The sequence below is a fragment of the Xyrauchen texanus genome, chromosome 21, assembly GCF_025860055.1.
Source record: "Xyrauchen texanus isolate HMW12.3.18 chromosome 21, RBS_HiC_50CHRs, whole genome shotgun sequence".
Classification (NCBI taxonomy): Eukaryota; Metazoa; Chordata; class Actinopteri; order Cypriniformes; family Catostomidae; genus Xyrauchen; species Xyrauchen texanus.
Window position 1 is genome coordinate 9,297,479 of NC_068296.1, and position 23,292 is coordinate 9,320,770.

The 23,292-nt window shown below is 37.7% G+C and overlaps 2 protein-coding genes across 2 annotated transcripts in view; both read right to left on the minus strand.

The window, feature by feature from the left end:
- LOC127661578 (PTB-containing, cubilin and LRP1-interacting protein-like) overlaps window positions 1–12,483 on the minus strand; it is a 29,059-nt gene extending 16,576 nt beyond the window's left edge. Inside the window, exon 1 of the mRNA XM_052152340.1 lies at window positions 12,277–12,483. Within this exon, the coding sequence (XP_052008300.1) occupies window positions 12,277–12,306 (30 nt within the window). The 5' untranslated portion in view covers window positions 12,307–12,483. The remainder of the gene's footprint in view (window positions 1–12,276) is intronic.
- A 4,249-nt stretch (window positions 12,484–16,732) lies between these two features.
- Window positions 16,733–23,292, minus strand: part of LOC127661565 (delta and Notch-like epidermal growth factor-related receptor) — a 42,378-nt gene continuing 35,818 nt past the window's right edge. The window contains exons 9-13 of the mRNA XM_052152328.1: window positions 21,842–21,964; window positions 21,554–21,667; window positions 20,955–21,086; window positions 18,339–18,585; window positions 16,733–17,576 (exon numbers count right to left, since the gene is read on the minus strand). Of these exons, the coding sequence (XP_052008288.1) occupies window positions 17,465–17,576; window positions 18,339–18,585; window positions 20,955–21,086; window positions 21,554–21,667; window positions 21,842–21,964 (728 nt within the window). The 3' untranslated portion in view covers window positions 16,733–17,464. The remainder of the gene's footprint in view (window positions 17,577–18,338; window positions 18,586–20,954; window positions 21,087–21,553; window positions 21,668–21,841; window positions 21,965–23,292) is intronic.

Here is a 23,292-nt window from a genome sequence, read left to right on the forward strand (position 1 = left end):
TAAAATCACGAATATTCTGCAGTTTGAAGTTTTATTTATTTATTTTTATTGCAAGGCAGCATGATTTGGACAAACAAATTAAAATACTGATGCCACAGCTATGATATTAGTTTCTTAAATCAAACATTTTATTTAATTAAACAGCAGCTCTCATGTTGAACAAGGTATTAAAACTACAAACAAGTTAATTATTCTTTCTGATCAAAATTAAGTAATGTTTTGCCAATGCTTTACTTCCAATTTAAGGGTTTTCATACAAAAATGAAAACTATCCCATAATTTACTCACCCTCAAGCCATCTTAGGTGTATATGACTTTCTTCTTTCAGCCAAACACAATCGTAGTTATATAAAAAAAAATATCCTGGCTCTTCGAAGCATTATAATCGGAATGAATGGTACCTTAGATTTTGAAGCCCTAAAAAGTGAATGTGCGGATGGCCGTTACCAGAAGCCAGTGAGCATCAATTTGCTTCAGAAGGCCTTTATTAACCCCCTGGAGACTTATTTTTTAAACTTTTATTATTATTATCGTAATAAAGAGTAATAATATATTTCTGTAATAATTTAGCAGGCGAAAATGCTTAAGTGATTAAGAAATTCATGGCTTTTGAGCACAGAACCACCCTAAAACCACTGTAACACCACGTTGCAACCAAAGTTTATTTAGCTGACTTAGTAATCAGTTAATGTTGATGAATGCCTGGTCTCAGAATAGCTTGAAAGACACCAGATTTCCATCCTACCTCCACATAGTCTCCGAAGGCATGTTCCAGGCTTCTGATGTGAGCCTTATATCAATCAAAGCGATATATGAAACATACGCAGCTCCATATGTCAGTGCGTGCTCAAAACTGAAAAAGCGATTGCTCGTGGTGAACTTCTGAAGAGAGTTCGACTGGTCAGGTGAGGAGAAAATAGACTCCAAAGCGCTTGTGATTTGACCTATCATCTTTAGAAAGCCTATTATAAAAATTAACAACAACATGCAACTTTATGAGGGTAATCACGGTTTGTGCCAACTGGAATGTTTCGGGAGGAAATTATGAACTGAGAGCATGAAACAATTGAACTTCAAGAAACATTTCAAAACCAATATAGTCAGTTTCCCATTCAGCCTAAGTCATGATAATCATTTTGCAGATTATGGCAATATAAATAATAATGTCAATGTTTGAATTTAATTGCATTTTTTGTTTACTTCAGTAACATTCACTCACAGTATTTTCTCTTATAACAATAATCCAAGGAATGAATCCAGGTTCAAAACAAGTTAAACTCTATGGATAGCATCTGTGGCATTACTAAAGAAAATAATTTAGATTGTGCTTTAGCTTAAATTATGCATACAGTAATTCACAACAGAAGATTATGGGTCTATGAACAAACATTTAAACATAAGATGTCACATTTGAACTACAACTCCAATTCTGAAAAAGTTGGGACAGTATGAAAAATGCTAATAAAAACAACAAGGAGTGATTTGTAAATGATACTCAACCTTTGCAATATTTAAGCCAATACAACTAAACAATATATGATGTTTTACCTTGTGAATTTCATGTTTTATTTTTATTTTTATTATGTACAGTAATTTCAAATCAAATGATTGCAACACACTCCAAAAAATTTGGGACAGTTGAGTGTTTACCACTGTGAAAAAAACACCACTTCTTCTAATAACCTTAAGCATTTAGGCACTGAAGACACAAGTTTTTAAACTTAGTTGCATTTTCCCACATTCATCCATTATGCAGGCTTTCAGCTGCACAACTTCGTTGCTGTATTGTGCAATTCATAATGCACCACACATTCTCAATTGGAGACAGGTCAGGACTGCATGCAGGCCAAACTAGCACCCATACTATCTGCTTATTCGGCCAGTATGTGGCTTGAAGTTGTCCTGCTATTCCGGGACGTCCCTGGAAAAGACGGTGCTGGATGGCAGTATATGCTGCTCCAAAATGTTTACATATCAGTCTGCATTAATAGTGCCCTCACAGATGTGTGAGTTACCCATGTCACGGGTACTGACACACCCCTGCCCATACATACACTGGCTTTTGGACCGGATGCTGATAACAGCTTTGATGGTCTCTTTGGCCCAGGGAACACGACTTGTTTATCAAAAGAATTTGAAATGTCCACTCATCAGTCCAAAAAACAAGGTTCCACTGTTCTGCTTTCCATCTAAGATGAGGCTGAGGCCCAGAGAAGTTGGCAGCGCTTCTGGACAGTGTTGATGTAGGGCTTCTGCTTTGCATAGTAAAGTCTTAACTTGCATCTATAGGATGCAGCGGCGAGTGGTGTTGACTAACAAAGGTTTACTAAAGTTATCCCAAATTCATGATATCAATACAGATGAATGATGTTTTTTATGACTGAGGGATCAGAGATCACGTGCATTCAGAAGTGGTTTTCGTCTTGCCCTTTACACACTGAGATTTGACCAGATTCTTTGAAACTTTTAACTATATTGTGCACTGAAGAGTCTGAAATGGTCAAAATCCTTCCAATTGTTCTCTGAGGAACATTGTTCTCAAAGTGCTGAATTATTTGCTAAAGCATCTGTTGGCTGTTTGCTGTCTCGAATGATCCTTCTTCTTGAAGGACTAGGCTGTTTTTGGAGGCTCCTTATATACTATGACATGATTGCCTCACCTGTTTAACATCTTCTGTTTCACATCGCCTTGTTATTTTAACTCGTCAAATTGTTATTGGTCTTAAATTGCAGTCTCAACTTTTTTGGAGCGTGTTGCAATCATCTGATTTGAAATTAATGTACATTAAAAAACAATGAAATTCACAAGGTTAAACATAATATCATGTTTAGTTGTAGGCAACAGTGGCACAGTCCACTAGAGGTTGACCGAAATATCGGTTTTGCTGATTAATTGACACCGATAACAGATTTCTGGAACTATCGGTTAACGACAAATATCCACACCGATAGTTTTTCCCCATTGCGACCGGTGCTGGGAAGGGTCCACTGCCTTTATAAAGTATGAGAGCGGCATCTTGAGACAAAATAAAAACGATCTCTTCACTGATGCCTTGTGGTGTTTGTTTTGACACGAGACCTCACTCTGCATGAACCGGAACACTTCAGATGTGGATTTAAAACACCAAAAATTAAAAGGTTTGTATAAAGTACACAACAGCAGGGCTCCAGACTGTGACTAAAATGGTCGCAAATGCGACCGAAAATAATTGATTGCGACAATCATTTAAAATCTAGTCGACATTGGTTACAGTTGGGTTGTGTGTGTTCATAAGTGGTCTCATCAGATATCTTGTGAGTTATTGAATACATCTTTAAAGCGTGAACCAGTGTGTCTCGAGCTGCTTTTCACTTGAAACCACATGCCTAATACTGTGTAGGTCCCCCTGGTGCCGCCAAAACAGCCCCAACCCACATCTCAGAATATCATTCTGAGAAACTATACTTTTTATATACACCACAATTGTACAGAGTGTTACTGTAGACTTTGTCAGTTCGAACTAGTCTGGACATTCTCTGTTGACCTCTCTCATCAACAAGGCATTTCATCTGCAGAACTGCCCCTCACTGAGTGTTTTTTGTTTTTGGCACCATTCTGAGTAACTTCTAGAGACTGCTGTGTGTGATCTCAGGAGATCAGCAGTTACAGTAAAACTCAAACCAGCCTGTCTGGCACCAACAATTATCCATGAGATTATCTAATCAGCCAATCAGGTGGCAGCAGTGCGGTGCATAAAATCATGCAGATACGGGTCAGGAGCTTCAGTTAATGTTCACATCAACCATCAGAATGGGGAAAATGTTTGATCTCAAGTGATTTGGACCATGGCATGATTGTTGATGCCAGATGGGCTGGTTTGTTTATTTCTGTAATTGTTGATCTCCTGGGATTTTCAAGCTCAACAGTCTCTAGAATTAATTTTAGTTTATGGTTCGAACTGACAAATTATATGGTAACTCAGATAACAGCTCTGTACAATTCTGGTGAGAAGAATAGCATCTCAGAATGCCATTCTGAAATGCGGGTTGGCGCTATCATGGCGGCACGAGGGGGACCTACTAGGGCTGGGACAACGCGTCGACACGAAAAATACGTGTCGATTCGTCGGATCCAAAACAAAGATGGCGGCGCCGGCAAGTAGTAATAACACAAGTGGCTCCTCAGACTATCAGAAGTGCAAGGCGGCATGCACTCGTTCCTCTAAAGTATGGGAATTCTTTAATTTAAAAGGAAATAATTCCATGATATGTCGTCTTTGCAAAATGGAGATGGCCTTCCATTCTCGCACCACGGCAATGCACCAGCATTTGAAGAGGCGCCACCCGGTTGCAGCTGCAGATGACAGAGCACCGTAAGTTTTTTTCAACTCCCCACTTTGCACTCGACGTTGGAGTAGGCTATAATACGTTGTCGACACCTAAAGTTTTCGCTTATAGCTATTAATAATGCGCTTATAGCTATGAATGAATGTCGTGAAAAATACATAGAGGACACTGACAACGCGCTGACAGACAGGACCAAGCAGGTAACATTTAATAAAGTCTCAACTTTCAAATTTGGTCATTCAAAGAAAATTAAACCATAAATAGGCCTACTATTTTGTGGCTCTTTAATGTGTCGTGACAGATTGCCTCAGTTAAAGCTGCTCGTGAACCGATCATCTTTTCCTTGGTTAATTTATAGCACCGCGGAAAGATGTCAGTACAGTAGCCTACAATCCATTATTCAAATTCAAATCCACCGACGTTAATCTTCTCTCTCCTGACTACTTTGTCGGACAAAAATGGCGTATTATGATTGATTGATCAGATCGCCAGTCAATCAAACTCCCGGCAAATGTTTTTTTTTTTACATTTTATACACCCCCACCCCCGATGAAACCGGTATTACCGGTGTTGTCACAAGTCGATTAATCGAATCGAAATCGGACTGAAAAAATGAATCGTTAGATCAATCGATGCATCGAAAAAATAAATCGCTAGATTGTTTAAAAAATAATCGTTTATCCCAGCCCTAGGACCTACACAATATTAGGCAGGTGGCTTCAATGTTGTGACTGATCAGATTATACATAAAATCAAGCTTTTGACACTTAGAACAATTGAGGGACTTGCACACAACTTTTACACAAGGTGAAAACATTAATTGATACTCAAGAAGACAACATTACTATATGCATTCTAAACTTTATGTAAATATCTGTAATGTTGATTTTGAAGAGCAGTCCTAAATAAAATACATATTTGTGACGTCACAAAGTAAGCAACCGTGTGGTTCTTCAGATTAGTACATTTCAATGGTGGATGTTAAGGTTATGGCAAATGAAAATGATTGTACATTGATATCTATGGTATAGAATAAATTGAATTATTGCTAAATTACTGCTTAAATTAGTAGTCCACGTACAGTAAATAATATGTCATATTCAAATTATTAAGAGCTGATTTAAATCAACCAAGTTACTGTGTTCAGTAAGCCTTTAGGCGGCTAGACAGGGGACCATTCATCCCGTTAGATCTTCAATGGTGATCTTGTTCATGTAAGATCATCGTTAGATCATTTTTGGCCTCAGCGGTTGCACTTTGGAAATTAAAAACAATAATTTGTGATCGGAGATTGTGCGATTCGTGAAAATGTAAAATCTACCAATACCAGCTGCGTGGCAAATGGGTCTTATAAAAGCAGACGCAATAAGAATGACAGTGATTCCTGAAATATGCTATTCATGTCATATTCTTTATATTGGCTACACCTCCAAAACACACTTAGAACAGTTAAGCTGAATTATTTTATTGCTACTTTGTACAAATCAATGACTGCATTTCGACGCGAGCGCAGTGATGCTCCACAAAATTTTCTGCACCCTCGCGAATGCTCTCATTAAACGCTGTCTAATCAGCATAATAAATCAATTATTTAGTCAATTATTAGTTATCAGTATCGGAAAAATCCACTATCGGTCGACATCTACCTCCCACCTTCCTCAAAACACAAATCAATGTTAGCTAGCATTGATATACAGAGGCTATTAAACCACCCACCGACCCACACAAATAAAAACACACTCACTGGTTCAGTGTAAATACATCCATACATTTTAAAGACCATGATTTATTTACATGTTTCAGACACATACACACCCCAACATAACCATCTCTCTGTGAACCTTGTGGGAGAGTCTTACCAGACACTAGAGTAGCTAACGATAGACAGACATTTCTGTGGTTTACCCTCAAACTCTCTCACTCACACAACCAAGTTGAAACCAAATGATATTCTTGGAAACTGGGAGTTGTAATAGAATAAGCTGTATTGTACTGCAGTTCTCTCAATTAATCCTTTAAAGAACACCCAAAAATATACTTCATACAAGTGTTTCTTAACACAGACCAGCACATGCCATGCCCAAATCCCTCCTCTCCACATAAACACTACAAATGAGTGCATTAAACTTTGAGCATGGATTCACTTCAGTTCACATAACCACATTAACAGTAAATATGACCAGTGCAGAGAATAGAACTAACAACTACTAAAATACTGTGGGTACAAAATTATCTACATCTGAAAAACTGTTTTAACAAAACATTGTTTTTAGTGTCTAAAACAAACACTGATTTTATAAAAGGTATATAAAATGTAAGCGTTAGCAGAAAAAAAGACTATGTAATAGATGTACACATATAGAGAGCGAAGAACAAACTTGTTGCGTCCATTGCAACAAATGAGGAGTTTAAAGTGAAAGAATGTCCCAATAGACACCCAATAAATCTATGCTGTGGGCATAACCTGCAGTGAAAATGCTATGCAAGCCATTTTTTTCTGCTGTCTTGGATTGTGCAACATATGATATGATATCCTAAATATTTCTAACACCCTGCTCAAAAGACCAGCTTATAGCAGAATGCATTTCCATTCTGGTCAAGGCCGGTTTATGCTGGTAAGGTACTGGGTAGGGTTGCATCAGCTGTGCGTAAAGTCTCACTTAAGTTGAGATGTAAAGTTCACACTAATGGCTTATTAACTATTAGTTTGTAACTAAGTCAGTGTTTAATTTGTTTGCACCACCTGTTCTTAAGGCAAGATTTAATTAGTAGGTCGTAAGCTCTCCTTAAAGTAAAGCGTAGTCGCATAATATGACGTTTACCTTAATTGATCAAATAAGCAGCCTTGAAATTTGTACACAGAAGTGTTAAACAGCCGTGATTTTCCGTTTAATCTTGTTCAAACCTTGTTTGCTCATAACTGTCAGCTGTAATAAATTATACTCCCACTGAAATACGATTTGGGACAATAAATAAATAAATACTAATACAACAGGGAAAAACATTTATTAATTTTAATATCTATTTTGAACATGTTGAAACTTGACACCGGGCAGTGTACACAGGAAAGTGCACCGTTAAATCGGTTTCATGCTGAAGAGGAACGTTTTTTTACATAGTGTTTTCTCCCATTAATGTAAACAAGTGTAAATGCAAACACCACCATATATGTCAAAATGAATGAAGCCTGTCAACCAAAACCTGAACTAATTGATGTCATTAAGTGAGTCTGCTTTTTATTCCATCCGTTACTCCTGGACGGAAGCTTCTGTAAATATTTAGTTTTACTAAATATATACCTAAATTTAACTGTGCAACACTCAAATATTTAGTAGTATGTAAATTGTGACTTAGTGCCCATTTACGCCACAACTAGGCTAAGTTGTAACGTACGTATAGATGGTGCAACCCTGGTGAATCTGGTCGACCAACATGTTTGTTATGTTGAAGCTGCTTGACCAATGTTTAAAAGGAAAAATTCACCCAAAATGTTTTTGCAGTAAACAAAGCAATTCTCACTTGAACATGTGAACCACCTGGACAAGCTTCTCTCATAGTGCTTATGCATTCATGAATGTGAAATGGATAAAGGTTTTTCAACCTGGTCTCATAAAATCACATAACTACACCTTCTGCAAAAATATTTTAACCTGGCTTGAGGTATTGGAGCAGTCTCCTGGCGAAATGAACACTAGACCTGCTCCAACAACAACTTTTAATAACTTTTAATAACAAATCACGAGTAAAGCAAAGGCCCCGATTTTGCTTGGCACTAAAATGAGACATGTATCTGTATGTTGTCCACATACACATTGAAAAGACATGTAAATGTGTTTGTGATCGGAATGTGTTTTGATCTTGTCCTGATCTAGAGGTAGTCAGGAGTGTATTCATTGTAATATGATATCAGTGTACCGGTAACGCAATCTAGTCATCATATCTGCATTCACAGGTCGACGTCACACAAACCGCCCACCCCCCACTATCACTATGATCACATCACATTTGAGGTAAAACAGCCAATTCATTCTAATGCATCCCAGACAGCAGCAAAGCACAACCTCTCACCTGTTAATGAACCGCTGCACTAAAACAAGAGTTTCAAAAAGAGATTAACATATACAAGCACAAGAACTTCACGGATCTCCATAAGTGTGTCTGATATCAACATGCAGTGTGACTCAGATAATAAGCATGCACATCTGAAGCTCAGTTAGTACAGGTACTCCACTACAATAACAGAGAATTCTGCTTGTAATGCGTTTGTGCTATGATAAAATTTCAACAGAATCTGGACCATTTTTTTTACGCTTTGCCATTCCTGAATTTTCCGCTGTTATTGTAATGCAGTAGCACAGTGTCATAGTGATTCATGTTTGTAGTCATGAAAACAGAGACACTCCCCTTCAAATCCGAATACAAGCGGTCACAGGAGCTGCATTTATGTGATCAGGTATAAACAGCGATGTGTCTCGCCTGACATACGCGATGATATTAAAACACTATGATATTATTAAGCTAGATTCTGTGGTAGTAGGCCTACTATGGCACAGGAATAGGCAAGTTTACATAGAACCATTTATTGAAATGTCCTTTTCACGTTTTACTATTTTTCTTAAGATTTGAGAATATAGACAACCCCCTACCTGAAATAATGTCTATAAAATTCAAATATTAATTAAGCTTTAGCTTTAGGCATCCTTTCAATGGTGCCTCAAACGTCCTATTGTGTTCTCAAGGAGCTTCAATAAATAGGCCCAATTTCAAGTGCCTTAATGTTGGGGTTACTGGAGAAGGAGGTATTTAGCTGCTGAAACTCAACATTTTGAAAGTTCCTCAAATAAATGCAATTTTTGAAAGGGTGCCTAGAGGTTCTCCAAAGAGCTCCACCAATGTGGCATTTGAGAAAGCACAAATGGTCCTTAAAGTACCTTTCATTGTGACAGTAAGCTCAGTGGGGACACCAATACAACAGCATCCAAAACACTAAATATGCTGGTGACCGGCAATGTTGCCCTTTTTAGCAAGGCAGTGAGTGGCAGCACAAAGTAAACCCCTTTATGTGAGCTACCTGAATCAATCCATTTGAATACACTCACAGTCACATATTTACAACACTTTTACTAATACACAAAACCATGGATCAAACACAACATGTGTAGTATTTTTCTTCAAAGCATATATTATTTATGAGTGGCAACACCTTTGCATCAGAACAAAGTCATCATACTGGCTACAAATATCAGAAGTGGAACTCTATAACATCTAAAGTGATAACAGAATACAGAAGAATGGTTCCATATCACAGAAAGGGAGAGAATAGAATGAGACTTGGCATCGCCATCAACACAGCGCTGTCTGTTACCATGGAAATGCCACAAAAAGAGAAACTGCTGGTAGCCATGGTTACCATGCAGTGGACACAGTGAGAGTGCTTCACTGAATTCTGAGAAAAGTGTGTTGAGAAAGAATCGGTATATGCAAGTTAAAATTTGAGGGGTTGAGAATTAGGTCTTGATTCAATCCACTGTCGGGAGGTCTTACTAGGCCCAGTGCCCATCACTAGGGTGGCATTCATAACTGAACCATGCCTAGATGTTCATGAATCCAAGTCCTTGGTTGTATGGTTTTTCTGTGATCACTATTGGAAAAGTATTGAGATCCAATTAATCATAACAGAGGGAGTCAGCTCCTATTAATAACCAGATGAATTTTACAATACCCTTGGTAAGACTGATCTATGGCACTAAGAACATGTGCAAACAAGCATCTGTTTATGAAACCGTGAGGTTACATTGGTTAAAATGTTCTGTATTACTTTAAGATAGAAGTGAGAGGGTAATCTAAAGAAAGTGAAGGTTTGCCTCAAAGCATAAGAAGGGATGTTAGACAGAATGTTAGAAATGTGCTGTCATATTTCAGAAAGAATAAAGTGTGAAAACATGAGTAGTTTCCATGTTTCTGAGCTCCAAAAATGTCACTTAATCACAAACAGAAAAAAAAGTGGTCAATCTTGAAGTTGGTTCTTGAAATGGCCTTTCTGAGATAACAATGAAGTAATGCCCTGGGTATACTTCCATTTTGATATCTGCATACCGTCGAACATGAGCCTGTTAAAGTATACTCGATTTAACTTTGTGCGCATACACATGCGGATGGCGCACGTGCGCTATGACTGTTGTGAGACACAGGAGTTTCTCTTCAGGTACTTGGACACATAAAGATGTCTTTATATTCTTTCAGACTTGAGTTATATAAATGCAGGTATTGCCACACCTCCTCACACATGCGCTCTTGAATTGCACATCTACTGTTGTTGTTTTTACCTTCATCTCCGCGATTACACCTTCTTCTAGTGCTTCTTCATTGCAGCAATAGCTCAAATGTTAGTGTTGCCACCATGTGGATCCACTAGTTAGTGCAAATAACCCCAGGTGCATGCGCATTCATCGCGTTCAAAGAAGCACGGTTAGAAACATAGCGCTTCGCGTGTTCTGTGCTTGCACACTCTGCTGATGGCGAGATTTGCATCAAACATCCTTGTATGCGGATGCACAGTGTTCGCATCTGAACTACACTTAAGTATACTTTGGGCTTAAGACAGCGAGAGCAGAAGAATTGGCCTCTTGAAAGGCCCCTTACATGTTTTTAACAATATGATTTATTTCAAGAAAATGCTCACTCATTTGTTTTGTTTATAACGGTGTTAAACTGAAAACAGCGACTTCAATGGACAGAGTGCTTTAAGGAACAAGCCTTTTCAAACCACGTGAAAAATGTGAAATACCACAAAACTCAAACCAAAACATAAACAGGAATTCTTTCAGTATAACTAATGAACTCAAGGCGATTAAATAAGGTTGCAATCTTTTGGATTACTTCAGAAAAGATTTGTTTTAATCTTGATCCCAATGTGTGCATATCTATGGTAACTTCCTAAAGATTTATAAACTCTTGTTGTCATTACATGCTTTTAAATAATTTATATTGTTTTCATACCACAACTGTGCAATGCATTACAGAAAATTATGTTGATCAAATCACTTGAAGTAGCTTTAAAAAGGTTTACTACACTATCACTGTCGCCTTGCCAGACTCTGTGAGGAATAAGTTAATCTGGCAAAGCCTGTCCCTCTCCACATCTGGATAATATTACAAACAGTGGAGAGTGAAGCCCAGCAACCCTGGAGTACTTGACATTAACTTTTTATTTTATTTATTAAAACGATATTTACAGGGAACTATTTGACTACAACTGCCTAGTGAAATTAGGCTTAATATTATTACGCACGGGAATTGGAGGCCAATGTCGCTGCCCAGAGCAGATATAAAAACCTAGATGCACAGCTTGTCAACAGATGTGCTGTGAGTATAAAACCGGCTTAAGGGGCGTTCACACAGGACGCACATCGTTTAAAAAAGTTGAACTGTTGTAATTTGACCCACCGTGCTAAAAACTAAATTAGACCAACAAGTAAAAATAGCGAAGACGGAACGTAATAACGCGTCCTGTGTGAACGCACCCTTATCTTAAGCAAGGCCACCACTGGAAGTTTACCGAACAACAAAGTCTTTCCATACGGAAGGCAACGTAAATGGTGTGAAATGGCCTTGTTTCTGGATAAAAATGTCGTCTTAAAGTTTAGGGGCAAGAATTTAAAAACAGAAAGCATAACTTCAGCTACATTTTGTGATCAGGCTCCCAGCTGCTGGCCAAAAGACCGCGCTTCAGAGATAAGGAGGAATACAAAATTGCAGTCGCAGGAAAATCGTGATTTATCCCTGTACCAGTTTGTGTGAGTAATAAATGGAAATTGAAAAGGATTTGCTAGATGAGAAGCTTGTGTACTTGCTGGTTGGCCTGCACACTAGGGCTCCAAAAACGCACAACAGATAACAAAAGCATTTCTTGCTCTTATTATGTATGAACACAAAGCCGTCCAATCTTACCTGCAATCGCTCCGACGCAGGCTGCCACATTTTAGTTGTGTATAAGCTCGATTCTCAGGTTGGAAACAGCTTGCTCGTGGCAGAGGGATAGTCCAGCTAGAACATCTGCTTGCTGGCGGCGCTTTCTCGCTCCTTCTCTCTCCTCCAGCAATCCCGAGAAAAAAACACAAGGACACTGTGAATTCCAACGGTGAGCGAGAACGAAACTCCGCCTGCAAAAACCAACACAGGCTCTTTTCTTTCTTTCTCCCCCCCTTCGAGTCCTCCGCCTCCTTTCAACTGATATTATTCTCATAGTGACCGGCAGAGGGAGGCAGCGGGTCGCTTTTAATTCCCGCGCTCGATTCCATTTCATTCGAGCACAATATTGGTGAGTGCATTCCAGTGTTTTGTGTCTGTAGTCGTTCTGATGTAGTAAACTAGCATGTTACAACGCAGGCTTTCAAACCAAAAGGTTACTCAATTAGGGGTGGTACTATAATAGTATTCTGCATACTGTACTGTACAATTCTTAAATATGTTAAACAGTACAGTGGGTTTAAGTACTGTAAGTATTATGGAATGCTAAATATTTCAATCCATAGTATGCTACATTGTTGTCATATGAACTTGTTACGTTAACATTACGGAAAAGGAAACCTTCATTTAGCATTTTAATGCAATTTTACATAAAAAAAAAAAAAAAATAGCTTGAACTCTTGCCATTCAAAGAAAAATTTAGTCTAGTAAATTATATTTAAACACTATTCCAAACATTCCAAATAATCTTTTAGGTTTTGAATTTGAGGTTAATCATATTGAAAATTGCAAGCTTATTTGTCACCCTTAATTCATTTAATGTTAATTTCATTAATTTTATATCCCAGGGGGTTGATTTATATTAAAACTTACAGATTTCAACTTTTTTTCTTTTGGTCACATTAAAGCTGACTTATATTTCTAACATGACTTAATCATGCATTTTTAATCCTTTTTTAAATTCCTTTTATTTATAGATATAACTGTTTTAGCCTTGTCCCAGACTTTCATTATTAAATAAAAAACATTATGTAAATACAAATTATTACATGTTTAAACTACGATAACCTATACAAAGAGTGAAATACACATTTTCACCATTTCAATAATTATTGTGTGAAAATTATTTCAGCCCATTTAAAAAAAATACAAAAATGCTGGAAATAACATGGTGGAGGGATACTCTGGGCCAAAGTATCATCAGAAACTGCCAGTTTTACTCTCAGAACATCTGGAAGCCACACAAGGTCACTAAAGGGTCTAGGACACTGTTTGAACTCCATATATGGGCACAGCCAGCTGGGGGACACTCCATGTGCAGACAGTCAAAAGCATTCCAGCTGTGAAAAAAAGCATCCTTCCTGTAGGCTTACTGTCTGTATCCGTGCATGTGTCTCTCATCGGACACATGAGACATGATTACAAAACTAAATGCTTTTACAAATGTTCAAGTTTGCTTTGTGTACTAGTTTGAAAGTGGTTTCTGTGTAATAGAGATATATAAAGTGTGTGTGTGTGTTTGTGCAGTATAAAAACATTGTTTTTGGAGAGGCCTCGTAATGATAGTTGCACCAACCTGTGTTTGTGTGTGTGTGTGTGTGTGTGTGTGTGTGTGTGTGTGCGTAAGAGAGACAGCGAGAGACTTACCATCTGTTCTTTGACTTAAAAAGACAAAAACAGTACTGATATGTGTGGAATCCTCCAAAACGTCTTGTAGTCCTCACTTATCTAGAAGTAAATATCTTCCTCAACAAATGCACATACAGTAACCCATAGATACCACCAAGATTAATTTTGATTGAATTCAGGGTAACATCCTTGTTTTATAGTTCTCCCAAAAATTAAAATTCTCTCAACATTTACGCACTCTCATGTCGTCCCAGATGTGTAAGATTTTCTTTATTCTGCTGAACACAAACAAAGATTTTTTTGAAAAATATATCAGCTCTGTAAGTCTGCTCGATGCAAATGAATAGTGGCCAGAACATAAAAGGTCCAAAAAGCATATAAATGCAGCATAAAAGTAATTCATATGACTCAAGTAGTTAAAATGATATCTTCACAAATTATATGAGAGGTGTTGGTGAGAAACAGATACAACTTAAGGCCTTTTTTATGATCAATCCACACTTCCAGTTTCCACATTCTTCTTCTTTTGTTTTTGGCAATTCACATCCTTCATGCATAGCACCACCTACTGGGCAGGAGGTAGAATTTATAGTAAAAAAGGATTTAAATATCAATCTGTTTCTCACTCACACCTATCATATCACTTCTGAAGATATGGATTTAACCACTAGAGTCATATGGATTACTTTTATGTTGCCATTGTGGGTTATTTGGAGGTTCAATATTCTGGTCACCATTCACTTGCATTGTATGGATCTACAGAGCTGAAATATTCTTCTTAAAATCTTCGTTTGTGTTCTGCAGAAGAAAGTCATACACATCTGGGATGGCACGAGGGTGAGAAAATTATAAAAAAAACAAAGAATTCTGTGGTTTACCATCCCTTTTAAGTAGATTATATCTTTAGGCTCATTTAGATTATATTTTAATCATACATGCATTGAAAACTTGCAAGGAATATAGAGGCGTTCACCTTATCTTTTATTAGTACATCATATACTGTACTGTATAACCAAATTGGTGTTATGTTTATCTACAAAAACTGTTCTTAGGCTAGAAGCTTCCACTTAGAACTACTCTTGAACCAGTTTTTAACACCTAGCCTTAAAAAACAGTTCACCCAAAAATGAAAATTATGTTATTATTGACTCACCCTCATGTCATCCCAAACCCTTATGATTTACTTTCTCTTGAATGGTTTGGAAGGTGAGTAGGGCCTAAAGGATGATACTATTTTCACTTTTGGGCAAACAATTCCTTTAATTCAGGCATTGAAAAAGACAAACAGCAAAAACTGGTTTCAGATTAGTTGCAGAGTGTAACTCCTATCTGTCTATATACTAAGCAAGAGGATAACCAGAGAAATGCAATCAGTATATGTAAGAGTAGATATGGTGGAAGGATAGGGAGATAGTAATTGGGAAGAATGAAAACATGCTATGAGTACAACTCCAGCCAGTCCCAAATGAAGAGAAAAAGAGAGCAAGAGAAAGTTGGAACCCGCTGTGGGAACACTAGACGCACACGGTAGAAATACACAGCGAACTTAACCAAGACTCCAAGGCCTGGCTGAGACACTGCTCTTGTTCCAATACTCTTACCATGAGCTCACTAATGTCTGAATAGAGACTAATAAGGAAGCCAAAGTCATTTTTGGAGGCTATTTTTTAAACCCATCTCTATGCCAGTCAATATATTACAGAGATTAAATGAACAATTACATAGTTTCATGTTTGAATGCCCTTATTCACATTTTTTTTCCCATCTAAAACTTCTATAGTGCATCCAACAATTAAAAGTTTTACATTTTCATTGCCTCTCATCCATTATGAAATTCTTACATAGTAATTTACATATGCTTAATTAATAGTTTTTACTTAGTTTTAAGCTTGTTCATATAATGCAAGTGAATGGTGCCCAGACCTTTGAAGCTAAAAAAAAAATCACAAAAAGACGCATAAAAGTAACCAGTATGACTCCAGTGGTTAAATCAATGTCTTCAGAAGTGATGTGCTAAGTGTGGGTGAGAAACTATGGAAGCCGGTTTCCGCCACAGTTAAATAAAAAAAGGTGATTTTGTAAGTCAGTATAATGAGATACTAAGTCATTATTATGAGAAACTTTCTCATAATAATGACTTAGTATCTCATTATATTGACTTACAAAATCACCTTTTTTTATTTAACTGTGGCGGAAACCGGCTTCCATAAGAAACAGATCAATATTTAAAAACTTTCTCTTTCACTTTCTTTTCCATTTTGAAAATGAAAGAGAAGATTTATGTAAAAACAGGACTTGATATTGTTCTGTTTCTTACCTACACTTATCATATTTAACAACTGGAGTCATATGGATTATTTTCATGTTGCCTTTATGTGATTTTTGGAGCATCAAAGGTCTGGTCACCATGTTCTTGCATTGTAAGGGCCAACAGAGTGGAGATGTTTTTCTAAAAATCAATACAAATATACTATATAGATATGTGTGTGTGTGTGTGTGTGTGTGTGTGTGTGTGTGTGTGTGTGTATTTACTCAACCTCATGTTGCTACAAACCTGTATGACTTTCTTCCGTTGAACATAAAAGGTGACATTAGGCCTTAGTCACCATTGACTTTCACTGCATCATTTTTACCATCTAATGAATGTCAATGTTAACTAAGACACAATACCTATGATATTGTGTCTAATATTTCTGTTTGTGTTGCACAGAAGAAAAAAACGTCATATGGGTTTTGAACAACATGAGGGTGAGTAAATATTTTTTTTATTTGTGAACTATACCTTTAAATTCAATAAAACAATATGAAATATAGATCAGGATGTCTGTTTTTATTACTTACGCAGTGAAATGACACCACTTAATATTATATTTAAAAGCACTTCTTTGTGCTGCCTTTACAATAGCAGTGGTGGATTCTTAAGATTTTGTTACTACCAAGGTGACACAAAATAGTCTACAATGAACAATAAATAAACAGCAAACAACAATGTACATAAGGTTACAGAGTAATGCCGAAACCATTGATCCTATCCATGCACCAGTTAGGGCAACATACATCATCTTATCTTTTGTTCTTCTAAGTTTTTCATCTTCTGTATAAAGTTACAGTATAACTGCACTATAAAGAGCTCTATTATTCCTAATTCTACAGCTTTTGCTTGAACTGTGGCTATCATACATTAATCAGAGTCTAGATGTAGGGAGGTTAGGTTCAACACCCCCCTCACAAACAAATTTTGCAATATAGCTTATCCGTCTACTCACATTCCACAAAATATTTGGTCTGCAAACAAAGCACATTTGTCCACGACTAACCCATTAAACACTAAATCTGTGTAGCACTCCTAGTGCTTGATATGTATTAAAAGATTTATGAGTTACAATGGTAAAATATGTTAAATTCAAAAGTTTCTTCATGTTTGATTAATATTTTTAACCTATTTTAAGAAATTAATACTGAATGATTGGCTCGTTTCAAAGGCTGGAACAGTGCCTGTGCATGTGTGGTGTAATATGTGTAAGTATGCAGATATATTGCTTCACAAATCTTTCGTTTTAATGAGTGCGACGAGGGGCTTGTCATCTGGGCTGTAATCTTCATAGCTGATTGGAGTTGCATCATACATTGCTGGTCTAGATTTCTTCCCAAACCTGTAACACAAACATCCACACAAAGAAACAGAAGTTATACAGGTTTAAAAAAAAAAAAAAAGGGTGTGTAAATGCTAACAGTTTTTTTTCAATTTCAGGTGAACAATTCCTTTAAAGGGATAATTCACCCCAAAAAATATAAATTATCTCTTCATTTACTCATCCTCATAACATCCCAGATGTGTACAACTTTCTTTCTTCTGCAGAACACAAATAAAGATTTTTAGAATATCTGAGCTCTGTTGATCATTACAATGTAAGTGGATGGTGAGCAGACATCACATAAAGGCAGCATAAAAGTAATACATAAGATATTTAAAATACTTCAATATTTAAGTCCTTTTTTTATCCTAAATCTCCACTTTCACTTTCTAAATGTGGAAAGTGAAAATGGAGAGTTATAGTAAAAAGGACTTCCATTTTAATCTGTTTCTCACAAACACCTATCATATCGCTTCTGAAGAAATGGATTTAACCACTGAAGTCGTTTAGATTACTTTTATGCTGCCTTTATGTTATTTTTGGTGCTTCAAAGTTCTGGTTGCCATTCACTTGCATTGTAAGGACCAACAGAGCTCCAATATTCTTCTAAAAATTGTTGTTTGTGTTCTGCTGAAGAAAGAAATTAATTCACATCTGGGATGGAATGATGATGAGTAAATGAGAGAAATTGTATTTTTGGTAGAAATATCCCTTTAATTAGTCCAACAAATTACAGTCTCCCCAACCAATGTACAGTAGATGCTCAGGAATACAGCGTACCTTGCATGACGAATGGAGGCAATAGCATTACTGAAATCACTGTCAATACTCCGACAGTTGTAAAACTCCTGGTAGGTGTGACGGGACGAGCCCTGGTACTCGATACGGCTGATGCGACAGATGCCAACGATGAGGATGATCAGCATCAAGATGAACGCAACACACAGAGCACCAATAATTATGTACAGAGAGTGACGCGGCATGTTAGTCAGTGAGTCCACAGGCTGAGTCATCTTCCACTGCAGATCTGAAAGAGAGAGAGAGAGCAGTGTGAATATAGAACATTACTTAGGTTGAAAATGAATACACTATTAAAGTAAAGATATACAGTAGAACAAAGGAAGGAGAAAAGGAGAGAAAAACTGGATTTAAAAATTTTCTAAAAAAATACATAATTAAATAAATAAATACAGTAAGTGGCGCTTGTCAGTGCCAAACTAAGGGGTTTCTACATATAGGTGGGATAGGGCATTGCTAGGATGTTCTAGATGGTTGCTAGGGTGTTGCTAGGTTGTTACCCTAGTTAAAAAGGCACATTTGAGGGCATGCTAGTGCCAGTTGCATTCCCACTTCCGGGATTTCATTGAGCCTCCTCAGGGCTTTCTTAAGACCAACAACAAATGGCTTTCGGCATGCCGATCATCCTTGTACCAAACAAGGCCAACTGGGGAGTGAGGTGGTGGTGATGTCAAAAGCGGTTTTGTATCCAGTACACAACGGTACAGGTTTGGGAACATTTAAAATTGTTAAAATCTGTTAAAAAGCAAATTGGACAAAGCGGTGGCCAAAAAAATGACTTTCCATGGTTTGAGATCATGGACGGTGTGATGGGACATCATCCCGCTGTAAGTGGAGAGACCATTCAGAACACCATGGCAGACACAGCAGGTGAGTTTTCAACGCTAACTTATCTTGCTAACTAGCTAATGTTTACAAATGATATAAACTCTGTATTCTAGACAAATAGATAACATGACACCTCAATCTTGCTTATGAATTGGACATTAGGGTGGTGAGTTAAGTGCGGATTTTAGGGCAACACTGTGGGGCTACTGGCCCGATAGTGGGAACGAAAATCGATTTTGGTCTCGCCGCTTGGCTGGCCAGTTGATAGCCCTGACTCGCACTGGCCCGATAGTTGAAAAACGTCTTACGAGTGGTCTTTAGGTATGGGCCAGTTCCATCTTCAGATATGGGGGGGTTAACCTGTTTTATTATCCACCAGGCAAAAAAACGTACTTCTGGTCACTTAGAAGAGCAATAGCACACCTTTTCTCAACAAGCCATTTTGAGGTTTCATTCCTGAGCACAAACAATGTGGAACGAGTTGCCTGCAGAAGGCCCCTGTATTTTGAACACTTAAGCACCCATAACACCCTAGACACCACAAAGCAATGCCTTAGCATTAGCTATGGTATAACAACAATACAGAACACGTTAAGAAATATAAAGCAACACCTTGGAAACCAACCAGAACACACTAGCAACCTTAAAGCAATACCTTAGCATTAGCTAAGCACTAACAACCATCCAGAACACGTTAGGAAACATATAACAACACCCTGGGAACCAGAACACCCTAGCATGGTGGAAACATGTTTCACATAGGCAAGCTTCACATTTCATTAGAAATCTAGTTTATTTTTACACTTTGCAAAAGAAGTCTATTTGTTGAAACACTTTATTAACAGATTCAAATAAAGTGTCGGCTAGCAAGGACTGACGGACACACAAACACGGTAGGGTGTTCGTCAAAAGCTCTCAAAGTTATTTCAGAGTGTCACAATGGCTCCACCTCCCCACACGACATGTCACCGTCTCCCTGGTTCTCCCATCATCCGGCTCCTGACAGGAGTGTGTAGTGAGAGGAGGGGCACTGTAATGGTGTGAGCTAGCAGTGTGTGATGAGGTGCACAGAAGGCTAATGGCACAGCATCACAGCCTCCATAAAAGGCAGTAGCTCGTCACTCTTCAGGGGACTGCGCTCTCTCTACCCTGTGCATGCATAATGGTGTCCTTGAAGTCCACACTCTTTATGTGATAGAGCAGCAAAGTCCATCACAAGAGCACTGGGCCCCACACCCTGGGATCCTTTTCCATCACTATGACCTGAACTGCCTCCTGCAGAGGACACCATGGGCACTTTATTCACCTTTTTATTTATGTTGATGTGTGTGTGTGTGTGTGTGTGTGTGTGTGTGTGTGTGTGTGTGTGTGTGTGTGTGTGTGTGTATGTATGTGTGTGTTTTTAATGAAGGAATAACACTCCTTCAAAAAATGTACATGCATTACAGAAAGCTTAGTATTTAGTATGTCCTCCTATTTCTTTAATGACAACATGCTCTCAAGCTGGCACGTTTATGCAAATATATGTAACAGTGTTCCAAAGAGCATCTTTTCAATTGATTAAAGAAAGCCTGACCTTTTGTACAAGAGTTAGCATGGTCAATGTCACAAATTTGCTTACTTCTTTGGTGACCTAGAAAAAGTGCAGAATTTTTACTATTTCATATTTGTCAAAATATCCAAAATCTGTTTAATTTCAGTTTTAAATTTGATTTTCAATCGCAGATTTTCACCCCACTTTAGGTCAGAAGGTAAAAAAGGTGAACTCACGGATCTCACAGCTTCCACCGACCCAGCCAGGTGGGCAGTGACAGGTGTAGCCGTTGGACTGGTCGATGCAGGTGCCGCCATGGTGACAGGGATTACTCTCACACTCATTCACATCCACCTCACAGTTCTCACCTACAAAAAGACAACAACATGTCTGCTGCTTATTGCATACTGGGCAGTACTTACCACTATTTGAAAGAATTGTGTATGAAAATATTTCAGTATGAAATATGCAATGATAAATATTTAAACAGTGACGTGTCACGTGACCTCATTATGTTGCATTTTATTGGCATCCAGTTATCATTTCAGAAATAAAAATTATTGTTGCATTTGACAAAAAAAGAGTTATGAAGTAGACTGCAGCATCAAATTGTTCACTTTTTTTATTCTGATTTCATGAGCCTTTTGGTATACACATATACAAACACAGATGTCGTTGACTGCATCTGAGCAACTGTCACAATGTAAATGCATCTGACTAAAACAATTACAAGTACACTTAATCCATTATACTGCATTTTGGCAAATTTAATAGGCCACCCTGCTTACTCCAGATATAGGTACATTATTCTTATGAATAAATGATATGTATTCACCCATGTATCCTGGTGGACACAGACAGGATGCGTTGCTGCCTCCACTTTCACAGAGTCCACCATTCCGGCACCTCAGCTTCTGACATGGATCCTTATATATCTCACAGTGCTTCCCTGAGAAAAAACAAGCCACATCCATATCACATTAAACATGTAAATATCATTATAATTACATGTCACTTAACTGGCTTTTTTTAATTATCTTTTTTTATTTTGTTTTTATTTTATAAGTTACTTTGTACACCAATTGTTCATTAATTACATTGACAGTCCTTCTGGGGAACACACCTGTGAACTGTGGGGCGCAGATGCACTCATAGGCATTGCTTAGGTCTCTGCATGTGGCATAGTTTTGACAAGGAGCAGACAAACATTCATTATATTCCTCTTCACAATACAGACCATGATAACCTAAGAGAAAAATTAGAGAAGAAAAAAAGAAAATAATAGAAACGAGAAAAGGGTATTTATTGCAAAAATATGCAGTATCATGCAAAAGCAGAAGTTTTCAGGTTAACAATGTCACTGAGGAAATGCACAATTTTTTATCAGCCATGATCCATAAGCACAAGACAGCTTTTTGAGGCTGATATAACTGAAGTCTTGATATCATGTGAGTGTAGAGTTTACAAGACGGTAAACATAATTTTTCAAAAGTAGTTTGAATTTCTTTTTAATGAGGAAAAACTACTGAATGCACCTTGAAGCAACGGTATAATGTTTTGAAAGCATCACAGATATGCAGTATTTACACTTTCTCAGGTAAATCAACCTACAAATAGCCTACTAAGATACAGTATATACTGTGTGTTTATGTATTATGCTGGGTTAGGAGAAAGTATTTTAACATGGACAAAATTGCACGCATCAGTGCTTTCTGCAGTTTGTCCACTAGAGAGCAGTATTTAGTCCTGATGGGGTTTTTCTATCACACACACACACACACACACACACACACACACACACACACACACACACACGCACACGCACAAGCACACGCACACGCACCCACACACGAAAGGAATGATAAGAGATATGAGCCAACTGAGATCAACAGAATGTGAAAATCATGAATGTGTGTAATTACATAAAAATTTCAACTTTGAAATAACAGCACAGACTAACATGATTAGTGGTGTTTGTGCTTGATCACTACAGAGAAGTATCTGATAACTTGATTTTGCTGTTTGCGGTTGTTTTCTGGGTGGTTGCCAGGGCGCTGATAAGTGGTTGCTAGGTGCATTTTTACTGGCCCAAGTCAATAGCCCACTGTGATAGTGCAGTACCTGGTATCAGGTTAATACAACAAGCATTTTATAGAATGAAATAATCACAAGATTTTCTGAAGTTCACCAGGCTAGAAGCATCAAATCTTTGTTTGCAGCACTTAACAGGAAGTTAACTAGATATTTTCACCAGCCAAACATTCTACCATCTCTCTAAGGCAACATCCACACAAATCTGTTTTTAATTTAAAAAAAAGCATTGATTTCACAACATTCACACCCCTCATCCACACTGGTACGGCATTTTCCTCCACTGAAAACAAAGACTTTCAAAAATGCTCTCCATAACCGGATACTTTGGAATAGATGACATATGAAAACTGAAAACAGAGGTTTCAAACTTAGTGTGGACATGGGCTATTTCTTTATTTCAGATGCGTGGCGAGCTCTCACGGGTGTGTCAGACTGGGTGCAAAAAATAATCGAGCACGGTTATATGCTCCAATTTGCCTG